At 56.0% G+C, this 12,475-nt stretch overlaps 4 protein-coding genes across 4 annotated transcripts; 1 reads left to right on the top strand and 3 right to left on the bottom strand.

Moving 5' to 3' along the window:
• Positions 1 to 59: 59 nt before the first annotated feature.
• On the bottom strand, positions 60 to 852 carry VDBG_04034 (predicted protein; the record flags this gene model as incomplete). The annotated part of the gene is made up of 2 exons (XM_003006035.1): positions 60 to 558; positions 617 to 852. The coding sequence occupies 2 exons, from the start codon at positions 850 to 852 to the stop codon at positions 60 to 62; spliced, it is 735 nt and encodes a 244-aa protein (XP_003006081.1).
• Positions 853 to 2,281: 1,429 nt separating this feature from the next.
• On the bottom strand, positions 2,282 to 5,447 carry VDBG_04033 (DNA repair protein RAD16; the record flags this gene model as incomplete). The annotated part of the gene is made up of 4 exons (XM_003006034.1): positions 2,282 to 2,510; positions 2,567 to 3,001; positions 3,066 to 5,289; positions 5,384 to 5,447. The coding sequence occupies 4 exons, from the start codon at positions 5,445 to 5,447 to the stop codon at positions 2,282 to 2,284; spliced, it is 2,952 nt and encodes a 983-aa protein (XP_003006080.1).
• A 1,593-nt stretch (positions 5,448 to 7,040) lies between these two features.
• Positions 7,041 to 9,045, top strand: VDBG_04032 (DNA repair protein Rad7; the record flags this gene model as incomplete). The annotated part of the gene is made up of 3 exons (XM_003006033.1): positions 7,041 to 7,063; positions 7,128 to 7,155; positions 7,213 to 9,045. 3 exons carry the CDS (start codon positions 7,041 to 7,043, stop codon positions 9,043 to 9,045), a joined length of 1,884 nt encoding a protein of 627 aa, XP_003006079.1.
• A 416-nt stretch (positions 9,046 to 9,461) lies between these two features.
• Positions 9,462 to 10,594, bottom strand: VDBG_04031 (lipase; the record flags this gene model as incomplete). Its single annotated transcript, XM_003006032.1, has 4 exons — positions 9,462 to 9,530; positions 9,569 to 10,136; positions 10,187 to 10,436; positions 10,489 to 10,594. The coding sequence occupies 4 exons, from the start codon at positions 10,592 to 10,594 to the stop codon at positions 9,462 to 9,464; spliced, it is 993 nt and encodes a 330-aa protein (XP_003006078.1).
• Between the last annotated feature and the right edge of the window lie 1,881 nt (positions 10,595 to 12,475).

The following is a 12,475-nucleotide window of genomic DNA, read 5'->3' as shown; positions in this document are numbered from 1 at the left end:
CAAAGAAACGGCCGCCAGGAAGCTGTGGCGGGTCTCCTCCAATGCAGCTTACGCGGCTTCTACGGTGATAGCGACGACGAGGTGCCGCGTGTTGAGGAAGGTGGCGGACGCGCGGGTCGCGGAAGCTGCGGCCGCGCGCCGTGTCGCGGATGGGCATGAGGACGGCGTCGGCGTCGAGGGTTGAAGGGGTCGTGGTGGCTCGGTCGGCGGAAGTCCGTACCGGGCACGGCGCGGCGGAACTGCGTCGGTCGCGGGGTCGGGTCCTCGGGCTGAAGCGGGTGGCGGACCGTGTTGGTGCGGTGGAGGTGGCGGAGGGCCACGAGGCGGGCTTCGTAGCAGACGCGCAGGAGCGCGAACGACGCCTGCGCTTGCTTGATGCCGTTGTGTCCAAAAGGGATGGTCTGCGGGTGTGGAAGCAAGGAGAGACGTCTGTTCAGAGACCACTTGCTGGGGGGATGGGCAAAGGTGATGAGCCGGTTGGGCATGGCAAACTCCCAGATCAGCTCCCTGATTTCAAAGGGAAGGCGGGCAAAGCACTTGAACGTCGTAGTCTTGTTTCTGGTTTGGCCTTGTTAACCACGACACCATGTGAAGCTTGAAGCGAGGGATGAGGTACCGGTGTATGAGCTCGCGACTTCCCACTTTGATATCGGCTTTGATCTCCTTGAGGGCTTGATTGACTCCGTTCAGGGAGCTGCTCAAGGACGAGGCAAGCCTTTTGCTAGTCAGGCGGAGAGCTTGCAAGTGAGCGTTCGTCTCCTGAGCCTGGTTGCGTGCGTCGTTCTCCTTGCGCTGGATGACAATGCTGGGCTCTTGGAACCTGACCTTGAGCTCTCTCCCTGACGACGCCATGGCTGCGGTCGCTCACGTTGACCGGCGTAAGCTTTGCAGCGTGAAGGCCAGCGGCAAGACCAGATGAAGGCGTGAGACCGGTCGTGCTCGATGTTCAGTTAGCTCAGCCAGTCGGTATCTGTGCTCGAAAGCCAGCAGCAGACAGCAGACCGCAGAGACGTCGTGAAGAAGAAGAAGAAGAAGAAGAAGAAGAAGAGAGAAAAGGAAGAAAGATTAGTTGAGTGAGAGAGTGTTGATCTCAGTCGACAGGCTCACTGGTCCTCGCCTATAGAGGACTTGCAGGTCGGCAGGACGCAGAGGACGGTGCCGAAGTTTCTACCACGGAAGGCACGCAGCACCTTCCCTTGGGGCGACTGAGGTCTCGTGGGAGAAATCATCGGGCTGTGTTTGGTTGCAAGCTTATCGCGACATTCACCGGGTCTCAGGCTGTGGCAATTCATAGGGGGCGGCACGGCGGTTTATACACATTCCACGGAAGCGGGCCGTCTTCGAGACTCTTGTGCTGCAATCACAAATGCCAAGACCAACCCCCGCCCAGGCAAAACCGACTCTGTGGCCTATGCTTGACTCGTGAACAGTTCAAACGGCGAGACAAGCCATCACCATGGTCGTGTGGCCAGACCTGGCGGTCTCACTTTCGTTGACGAATTCCTAACCCTACGTTACGCTGCTCCAGAAAGAGGTTCACCCAACAGAAACCGACGGCCTCTCATCAGCATGCTTAAAAACAGCAGGAAAACCCGTGCCGCTCTTTTACACCATCGTCCATAGGCCCCGGGGCGAGATACAAATCCCGTGACGCAGCTTATTACGGTGTTTAGGTAACTCCTTAGGTAACCCTGACATTCTCCAACCCAAAACCCAAGCAACCGTCCCTCAAAGATGACCACAAACTCGTCGCCATGAGTCACCGCAGGCATCCAAGTAGACTGTGAAGACCCTGTGACGTGGTCGTCACGGTTTCTGTTCTCCTTCATCGTCAATTACCGCTTAATTGTCCCACGAGACTTGAAAGCAAGTCGTGGCCTGTCCTGCAGGCACATTCGTTAGGCAGAAAAGTCTACCAAGAGCAGAGTGGCCGAAGCAAAGGTTCTCATATGGGAGCACCAAATGGGAAGAGCACCGCACAGCTCATGAACGAAATGAAGCAATGCCATGTATACGTGGCTCGTATTTATACAGTAGCGCTACTAATGACGCCGCTGGTGACCCCAGCCAGCGTTGATCCCGCTTCATCCCAGGGGGCCAAATTGCCTCTAGTGTTGAGAATGAGAACCGCAACGATGATAGGCATGAAATTTCAGCAACCGGGCGCCTAGTTCCTCATGTGCCGTGCACCATGACTCCAGGCTCCTTGAGGACAGACCAAATAGCAAAAGTGAAAACCAGTCGCAATCAACCTCCAAAGGAAAAAAGAAGTACAAATGGGCTAACTGCCACGGAAAAGGAACTGCATGTCCTCCGGGCTGAGCGACTTCATCGCCTTGTCATCCCCATTGACGGTCGAGTGAATCATGTTCGTCTTCTTCTCTTGGAGCTGAACAATACGGCTCTCTACCGAGTCCTCGATGCAAAGACGGGTAATGGTACAGGGACGGCCCTGTCCGATACGATGGCAGCGATCCGCAGACTGCCACTCGGCCGCAGGGTTCCACCAGCTGTGACTTTGATCAGCAAGACGCACATAGAAGCAGGGAACGAGGGGATTGCTTACGGGTCCACGATAAAGACGTGAGATGCCTCAGTCAGGTTGAGAGCCACACCGCCCGCCTTCATGGAAACTAGAAAGCACTCGACTTCTGGGTTCTTCATGAAATGGTCGATAGATGCTTGTCGTTGTGCTGGCGTCATCGAACCATCGAGCATGACAGTGGTGACGCCGGCGCGGCGGAGACGCCACTCGATGAGCTGAAGCATCGACGTAAAGTTGGAAAACACAATCGACTTGTGCGTGGCCTTGTCAGACCGGAGCTTGTGCAGCTCGTATACGAGCGTCTCGATTTTGCTTGACGAAGTCCACTCCTCCATCTTGATGCGGTTGATGATGGACGACTTCTTTACCATGGCCTGGTCCTGCTCAATCTCGGGCTGCTCCAGGTCGATCGACAGCGGTATATGGCACATGGGACACGACAGCTCATCCATGTTGCTCTTGGACGACATCATGTAATCCCTGGCGCAGCCACGACAGAAATGCGTGCCGACATTTGGACCGAATCGCATCCTCAGCGGGTTCGTCGCAAATGCAGCAGACCATGATGTTCTGACCGCCCTCGGCATTCTTCTTCAGGATCAAGTCAGGATGATCGGCAATCTGGCGCATTTGCATGAGTAGACCGAAAATGTTGGCATACTGGTTCAGCATGACGCCACGAGCCACATACGTGTCGAACTGGCGTTGCGTGTTGGTCATGATGCTGCGCGCAAAGTCATTCTCCACCTCGCTGAAGAATTCCCGGTTGATATTGATCTCTTTGACGGGCAGGTCCATGGCACTCATGTGGTCCTTCTTCAAGCGGCGAAGCATGAACTTGCTAGTTATCAGTCGCAGCTTTTTGAAGGCGATGGCACCGGGACCCATGGCACCGTATTTAATGATGGGGTTCAAAATCTCCTGATTGAACACGGACACGTGCTGAATGGCAGAATGTCCGCAACTGTTGCACATCTTGTGCTCGTCCATGTTCCACTCGAGTTGGCTGCACTTGCACTGCTTGCAAAGATACGAGGCGAATGGTGTAATGTTGAGGAAGCGCACAAGTGAGAACAGCTCTCCGATTCGGTTCTGGAGAGGCGTGCCTGTCAGACACCATCTGTAGTCGCCTTTCAAGGCGATGCATGCCCTGGCAGTGCCCGTGTCGCGGCCCTTGATGTAGTGTGCCTCGTCGAGAATAATTCGGTGGAAGTCGATCTGGTGGATTATGCTCTTCTGCTTGTGGACCTCGCCCTTCTTGCGCTGGTTGAACCCCTTTTCCTGCTTGCGAAACATGGACTCCAAACTATTGTACGACATCATGATGACATCGAACCTTTTGAGCTCCTTGGCTGTGACATTCTTGACCTTTGTATTGGTGCCATGGAAAACGAACGTCTTCAGGGTTCCGTCTGTGTACGAGGCAATCTCGTTGGTCCATTGCATTAGGGCAACAGGCGGGACTAAAACGAGGGAAGGCTTCTTGATCAAGCCGTGGTCGGACATGATGAGGGAGACGCTCTGTAGGGTCTTGCCCAAGCCCATCTCATCACCCAGAAGGCCACCCTTCCAATCAGTCATCTCCATCTCTTTCATCCAAGCAACACCCTTCAGCTGAAAAGGCTTGAGCTGTCGTGTAATATTGGTGGGCTGAACCGCCTCAGCACCGGACATGGCGGGCCGTGCTTCCAAGTCTGTCCACATCGTGTCGAGTTCCGGGTGGTGTCTCTCAAGTCGGTCCCGCTCTCGGCGGGCACGGCGGCCGAGCACAAAGTCATGCGAGTCGTCAAGACTTATCCGAGCGCTAGCATCAGCAAGCTCGGGGAGCTCCTCGTCCGACTGATCTGGGTCGAAATCATCATCATCAGGCTCCGAAGAAGGAAGGAGTGGCAATGTGGCAGCCGATCTGAAGCCTTGAGGAGCATTGGGCCGAGTTGGACGCCTCTTCTTAGGCAGTGTTCCGGGACGTGGCCGCGCAACTTCAACCATATCATCGCTGCTGTCGTCCTCGCCCGTCTCCTCGGGGGCTTCAAAATCATCCGATTCTGTCTTGATGCTCAAGGCCTCGCTAAGGTCTGAAGACGAAGCTTGACCATTGGCGTCATCAGAGAGGGCATCGTCTTCGGAGTCAGTGATGAGCTTCTGCTTCTTCGTGGGTCGTTCGATGCTTGCCGAGAGTGGAGACTTTGATGGTCTGCCGCGTTTGCCCTTGGCTACAGGGGTTCTTTCCAAAGAAGCTCGCAGACCACGGACTGGACGGCTCGTAGACACGAGATCTGGCATATCCATCTTTTCATACTCTTCTTTTTGTAGACGCCGAGCAATGATTTCGTCGGGAGGAGTGTCAAAAGCCAACTCGTCCTCGTCACTGTCGAGAACTTCATACGCGTTGCTACTGCGCTTCGAGGCGCGAGCGAGTGAAAACCGGGTGTTTCTAGTGGCCCTCTCACTAGGGGCTCTTTCCATGACTGGAATTTGCACCTCCAGACGACTCATCATGGGTCGAGTTGATGCCGACTTCTCGTCAGCAGCCGGTGGCGCTGGCGTGACCTCGTGGCTCGTAGCCGGAGTAGAAGCCTCGCTTGCTGAGGTGAAGGTGGCCGAGGTCGAGGCCGACGTTGTCGATTTGCTGCCTCTCACGACCACACTCAAGGGTTCGATAGCGTCCACAGGCGGCAGAGAAACTGCAGAGCTCAGCTTTTGGGTCGAGGTAGACCTGGTCATTCGGCGAGAGCGACTACTCTCTTTAAGAATGAGGTCAGTGAAATGATGTGGACCGTGGTATAAGTGGTGCTGAGCAAAAGGGGACTACGTAGTGCGGGGGTCAACAGCACTCACCAGGGGTCTCAGGCCTGGACGCAAGAGAGTGCGCGGCTGAGGTGCGGGCTTTGCGAGGCGCCATTTTGCCCAAAGATCGGGGAGAACAGGACGGGTAGGAACAATATATCTTGCGACGATTGAGATGGCGTCCGGGGGGACACCGAAAGATCTTGCCTCAGGTCAATCGATCAACCAACAGGGAAGATGACGACAACAGCAGGACCAGCTGCAAGGCTTTGCGCGCGCGTCAACCAGTCGCAACAGACGAGCGGGCGACTCTGTGGAGGAAGCGCTCTGCCTCACTTTCTAACAGGCTATGGGGCGTGACAATCGACAAGAAGGGGCCGGAAGCCAACGAACAGACGAAGACGACCCGGGGGAGTGAAGAAGGAAGTCAAAAGTAGTCAGTCTGAAAGGGTGGGAAAAGTTGTTAGATCCGGGGAAGGCAGCAGCGGCGAAATTGGCCAATCCGGGGCAAGTGCAGCTATAGCCTTCTTCAGGTGAGAGGAACAGAAGGTGACAGTGAGAGCATAGGGTTGGTCGATGGCGACGGGTGGAAGGGCTGAGGTGCGACCGAGGACGCCTCGGCAGCTCACACTCGCAAGAGAAACGGGAAGCCTTGTTCAATAGCTGAAAGGTACGTCCGCCCGTTCACTGGTGTCAGGGGGATGGACCAACGGGGCAGAGCTGGCACTAGGTTGCCACCCTTTTCCTCCGAAAAAGTAGTGGTGAATACTGCCAACCGGGGAGTTGGAGGACGCGTTTGGCGGGCAGGGGCGGGGTGGCAAGTCTTCACGAAGTCACGTGGAGCCCCTTTTCCCATTAAAACCCTTGCATCCGGGGGCCGTGCGCTGTGGCGACTGACTCTGTCCAAACGCCATACAGTGCATCGTACCCATGGTTTTTGGATATCATAGACGTCATTGGCATTACCTGGACACGACGAACCTCAAACGCGCTTCTTCGCAGAAGCAAATTGCCTTGGCTGGGATGTTGAACATTCGGCAGGCTTTACACATGCAGCTCGATGCATCATTGCCATATTTTCAACCACGGCTACATCATTGGTGACGGCAAATGTGGACTGACTTCGAAAGACTGTCTCACGTCCCTTGGAAACCAGTGGCAAGGCAGAACTCGAAATGCCCACGAAGTCACATGACTTTGCAGAAAGTAGCGCAGCACAGAAATGTGCGGGTCGCTCGAAATAGCACTGTGATGATATGGAAGACTCGAAGCTATCACACAGTGCTAATAAGTACATGATTCAGCACCTGGTGAATCGGCTGGGAAAAGGGGCCCAAAAAGGAAAGACCCCCACACCGTGTTTGCAATCCCTGCAAGAACGATGCGCCCCGGTCCCCGCGAGGTACCTTCATAGGCACCGCGTTGAGGGACCCTTGGGACCGGACCGTTCTCTGCGCGTCTCCCGTTCCCTTTCCCTCGGCAGCTTGGCGGGTTCCTGCCTAGCCGACATCAAGTTGCCACTTGCCTCACACTGATCTTGGGCAAAAAATCTGTGAGCCGCATCAGAGTACCTACCTACGTTGACCAGAATTACCAACTGCGGCCTATGACCACCCGACTCTTGTTAGAACTTGCATAGGCCGAACCGACTTCAGCCGTCTTATTCTCCTCCTCATCTCAACTGCGTCAGAGGCTTACACTCAGCACGATGGTTCGCAACGTGACCGGTCCGTGAGTACCATCGCCGCCAGCACTTGCCTCTGAGTATCCAGGCAGCCACTAACTCAAGGACAAGGCGATCGGCCCTTACTTCTTTCCTCGCCGTCCGTCATCTCCCTCTCTGATCTGTCGAGGTTTTCATCCTGATAGTGTATCATTAGGCAAATAACATCTCCGCCCAGCAAATCACCCGCGATGTAGAGCAGCGTCGTGCAGCTGCCGCTGCTTCCCTCCAGAATCAAGCCCAGGATGATGACGACCGAGGTGACGACAATGAGGATGAGCCACAGCAGGACGGTGACGGAGACCATCGCATGACTAATGCCGCCGATGAGACGGCTGAAACAACTGCGTCCGCCGACACATCTATTGATGTTGCTGCCCCGGCTACGCCTCCGCTCGCGACCGCCCGCCAGAGAGCCGCCGAAAAGAGAAAGGCTAGCAAACTAGCTGCTGATAAGATCAAGGCCCGTAAGGCGGCCAAGAAGGCTAAGAAGAGCGGCGTTGATGACGGAGATTTCTTTGGCGACCTTGCTGACCTCCTCGATGGTCCGGTGGTTCCAGTGCCCGGTCAGCTGAACAACTGCGAGGTTTGCAGCAAACGTTTTACTGTTACACCATACTCCAAGGCTGGCCCTGATGGTGGACTTCTCTGTGCCGCCTGCAGCAGAAACGTGAAGAAAGGCGATGACAAGCCGAAGAAAAAGGTCACCAAGTCGACTGGCGGGGTTGGCAGACGCCGTGCCGTCCAGAGCAACATCATGGACGGCAACTATCATCGCGGCGCCAAGAGCCTCCTGACTCTCTGCATCAATACTCTTGTCAAGAACCTCAGCTTGGCCGAAGATTTGGGGGATCTGCCTTCTCATGTCATCGACAAGATCGCCCGCAGCATCGCGAAGAGGCGTCTCCTCGATCCCAAGACTCTGGCCCTGTTCACCCGCCCATCCATTGAGATTCTCAGCATCTACGACGGTGCCAAGCTCACTCCAGACGACTACATTACTGTCCTTATGGTTTGCAGTAATCTGAGGCAATTGAGGGTTCGGAACGGTATCCAATTCAGGGATTCCGTCATGACCTATCTTATGGGCCGCACCATGAGTCTAGAAAAACTCTCGCTTCATGGGTCCAATCTGATCAGCGCTGGCCACTGGACGGAGTACCTCACCAGCAAGGGTCATGCCCTGACCACGCTTCAGGTATACTACACCAACGAGCACTTTGGAGACGATGTGCTAGCGTTGCTCTCCGGCTGCTGCCCAAAGCTGGAACGTCTCAAGATCTACAGTAACCAGGAAGTCACGAGCGACGGCATGAGAAAGCTTGGCGACATCAAAACCCTGAAGCACATTAGCCTTCACCTCTTGGCCCCCATCGCCCCTAAAGCACATGTCTCGATCATACGCGACCTAGGCAAGAACCTTGAAACTCTGTCATTGAAAGCGGCCCCTGCCATCAACGACGAAGCTCTCACTGCCATCAAGGCCAACTGCGCCTCCCTCACTAAGTTGCGCATCACACAGAGCGAGGCAATCACAGATGAGGGCTTTAGCGACCTATTCACTGATTGGTCTAACCCTCCGCTGAGATTCATCGATTTTGACAAGGACCGTCACGTTGATGCTGAGGACGCGGTGGAAAATCCCAACAAAATCGGACTCTGCGCTGACGGCTTCCGCGCCCTCATGGCTCACTCTGGCCGTGAGCTATGCTTCCTCTACATATCCAGCTGCCGCAGCATCACGAAGCAGGCCTTCGAAGAGGTGTTTGTAGAGCATAAGCAATATCCTAAGTTAGAGATTCTCGACATTAGCTTCTGTGGCGAGGTCGACGATTTCGTCGTTGGCTGTGTGTTCCGAAGCTGCCCGAAACTTCGACAGCTAAAGGTCTTTGGCTGCATGAAAGTCACCAGCCAGGTCAAGATTCCTCGGGGCACTCTCCTGATTGGCGTGCCCAACGCGATGGGCGTGGAAATTGAGGGAACTGAGTAGTCGAGGGCTTAAGGAAATGAAGTATCGGGATAACGAATGAATCATGAGCAAAGGGCGTTCGGGGGTCAAGCACCTTGTAGAATTCACTTCGGAATTAGCTTGCTTATTTCTTACCCTTTTTGCTTCCACTTTCTACCTGCCTGCTGCGAAGCTTACTTGGTGCAGAACCAGGACAGTTGCTGGACACGCCACTCAAATCAAGTCGCGCATCAATGACGACCAGCCTGCTGGAAAGGCAAACACCACAAGCTCTTCGCGCACAGAAGTGATTGTCATAATGTGGTGGATTAGATGTACTGCTTCCCGAGGACTATGTACTTGCTTAAAAATTGCACCCCTCGCTTATACAAGACCTGCCTTTTTCATCAAATCATCATGTCATGTGTTCACAGCCTTTGGCTGCCTGTTCTTCTTCCTTAATCGGCCATGTGGTCCTTGACGAACTGGATGTCTTGCTTGACGTAGGAGTTCAACCTCGCCTCGAGCTCTGCGTCGGTCAGCGCGGCAGACTGCCTGGCCATACCCTTGGGGCTGCATGCGCTAATGTCCCTGCAGGGAAATGCAGGTGAGCCTCAATGTCGAGGCCGAGGGTACCGCCGTTGCAGCCGATGCTGGCGATGCCCTCGCAGACGCGAATGTCGGCCACGGTGTAGTCGACCTTGTCGGAGCCACCGCCCGAAAGCCAGTACTCGACGGTGGTGTGCCTGTAGCCGAGGATGATGGGGGGAAGACGGGGGACAGGGTCGGCGGCGTGGGTGACGCGGTACTCGGCGCCGGCCTGGGCGGAGACAAACTTGGCGAAGTAGTCGTTACCGACACGGGGCGAACCGTACGTGTAGAGGGTGACGGGGATCGACTCCTTGGCACGGAGGTAGGCGGCGCCGATGGTGGCAACAGCGGCGCCAAGGGAGTGGCCGGTAGCAACGACGGTGTAATTAGGGTTGGCGGCGCGAGCCTGTTTGATGGCGGCGATGGCCGGGGTGCGGATCTCGCGCCAGGCGTTGTTGAAGCCGGTGTGAACCTTGCAGTTGGCTGTGAGGTCGGTGCAGCCAGTGAAGGCGAAGAGAATGTTGGAGATCCAGTTGCGAATGCTGCGGCGTGTTAGTGGAGGACTCGAGCAGTGGGAGGACTTGTGTCTTACTTGGAGGAGCCGCGAACTGTCAGCACAATGGTGCGGGCGACATCGTCCCTGACCACGAGACCTTCAATGCCAGAGGTGGCACCGGCGAAGGAGGCTATAGTCGTAGCACGGTTCGCCTCAACCTGAGGGCAGCCGTTCTCCGAGCACTTGACAGCGGCGCCAGGCGCATTGGCCCCGTTACAGTAGGCCGCAGCAGCGTACTGGACGTAGAAGCGGAAGTTGTTCAGGTCTGCACTGGTGACGCCGACGGCTGGGGGGAAAACGTCAGTCGAGCAAGCATGAACTGGAGTCGGGGGACTGACCTCTTTCATCAAGAGCCGCAAGAGTGTTGCCATACTCCTTGATTGGCAAGACACCGGCCGTGGCCGTGGCGGCCAGGAGAGACAGGATGGGCAGCTTGAACAACATGTTGACTGAATTTCACAACAGCAACAAGGAAGAAGAGCTTCAGCGAGCGAACAAGACGCTTTGATTTCAAACCCGTCGAGATCTTGAGCACCACCTTGAGCAACTGGAGTCCGTGTAATCGAAAGCGAGACTGCAGCAAGGGCATATGATCTTACGAGACGGCGCCCAGAGCCTTCATATAGAGGATCATCTGGGGGAAGGCCATGCTCATCGCGGGATGAACATGTTCCTGGGCGCCCGGTACCATGCTCCCTGTTCGGGAAGGAGGGTGACAGGGCCATCCTTGAAAGGCCCGTAAGTGTGCACGGAGAAAGAGGGGGGCGGAAAGGGGGACGGTCTAGAAGATAGTTGGGAAGTTCCGACATGTCTCAGCATCCGCACATCCGGAGGCTGCAGCAGAGATGCGCTTCGCGGATGGGTCAGAGATGAGATATTGGCTTGTCGCGGCAGGAAAAGCACACATGACAAGGCTCTGTTGGTCAGCAGCAATACAACAGGTGGTAGACGGCGTTCGCGAGGCGCCGAACGTAGCAACGTCTTGCGCCCATCACCGCAGGTTTACTGGACGATTGACTAGTAAGATCGCATGGTAGCGTTGCAGGCCGGTTTCCGCCCCGGCCACAAGGTGACAGCCAATACGACTGGCTGAGAGGCAAGGGGTGCGAAGCGCAAAGTAAAAGAGTGAGAGAAAAAAAACGATCAATCTTGAATTCCCCCGCGAGCCGCTCGGTGCGCGAACGGGGCATAGGTTCGTTTGTTGGGAAGAAGCGGGTTCTCGTCGGGCTTCGTCTCTGGCGACGCAGCTCCCCAAACCAGCAAGGCTTCGGGCGTGGCTGCCAGAAGGGGTACAAGAGACGAGGCGGCCAAGGATATCGCGAGATCTGGGATGGTGGGGGATGGGGTAAGATCGGCACTTGAAGGTGTCCACGCGGACGAAGAGTGCGGGCGCCTGTCGGGGTGGCTGGCGATTGGCCGGCGATTGGTGCACGCTGGGTTCGTATGGAGTCCGGAGCTGTCACTGGATGTGTGTGCCCGGGAAGCGCTGCGCCGAACAAAGGCGGTGGAAGATGGCGTCGGCATCGTGAGCTGAGAGCAGGATGCGGTCGACTTGGATCGTTTTGGGGGGGTTCCTCCGACCGGTTCCACGACGAGTCAACACTTCGGCGCGGACTGGAGTCTGATGACCCAGTGCTGGATCGTGTGAGGAGCCCGGAAATGAGGGCTTTCTGTTCTTTGACACTGCTGAAGCTGAAGCTGCTCGATGCTCGGGGATCACCACCGGGATTGCTGTGGTTTGTTGAGGGGGAGAAATGAGTGATGGGGTCTTGTAGGTAGGTGGACACGAGGTATCTGCCGAAGGGTTTTTTGCTGTCGAAGTACTTCCCCACCGCCATGTGTCCCCCACAGTCCACCGCTGGGTATTGCCTGCCAAGTCTTTGCTTCCTGGGTCGTGCCTTCATGATCATCGTCACCATGCAACCCCCCTCCTGCCTCCCTTCTCATCTCGACCTCAGCTGCCCCGCCTGTGTGTGCCCACCTACTGGAAGTGCAATTTGCCATGGAAGTCATCAGGACGTTCCAGCTCATCCTGCTCATATCGCTCCCCCATGCGGCTGAGCTACTGAGCCGAGTTGGGTAACTCACAGCACTGCGTACTCGACACTGCGCTGCTGCGGACCATTCCATCCATCCATCTCTCCCCGCTATCCCCCCCCCCTCCCTGGCCATCTTGTCAAATGACGATGCTGATGCCACCCAATTTATCAAGCCAGCAGCCGAGAGCCCCGGGATTGCAACCCTATCTCAGCAGCACAGCAGCACAGCGGCACCGTGTCCAACTCTCCAGCTTTTGCGCGTCTTGTCTGCCGATGCCAACCAGTG

This window comes from Verticillium alfalfae, genomic scaffold (genome assembly GCF_000150825.1).
Source record: "Verticillium alfalfae VaMs.102 supercont1.4 genomic scaffold, whole genome shotgun sequence".
Classification (NCBI taxonomy): domain Eukaryota; kingdom Fungi; phylum Ascomycota; class Sordariomycetes; order Glomerellales; family Plectosphaerellaceae; genus Verticillium; species Verticillium alfalfae.
Note: the sequence above shows the minus strand (reverse complement) of the source record. Positions and strands in the feature narration are given on the sequence as shown.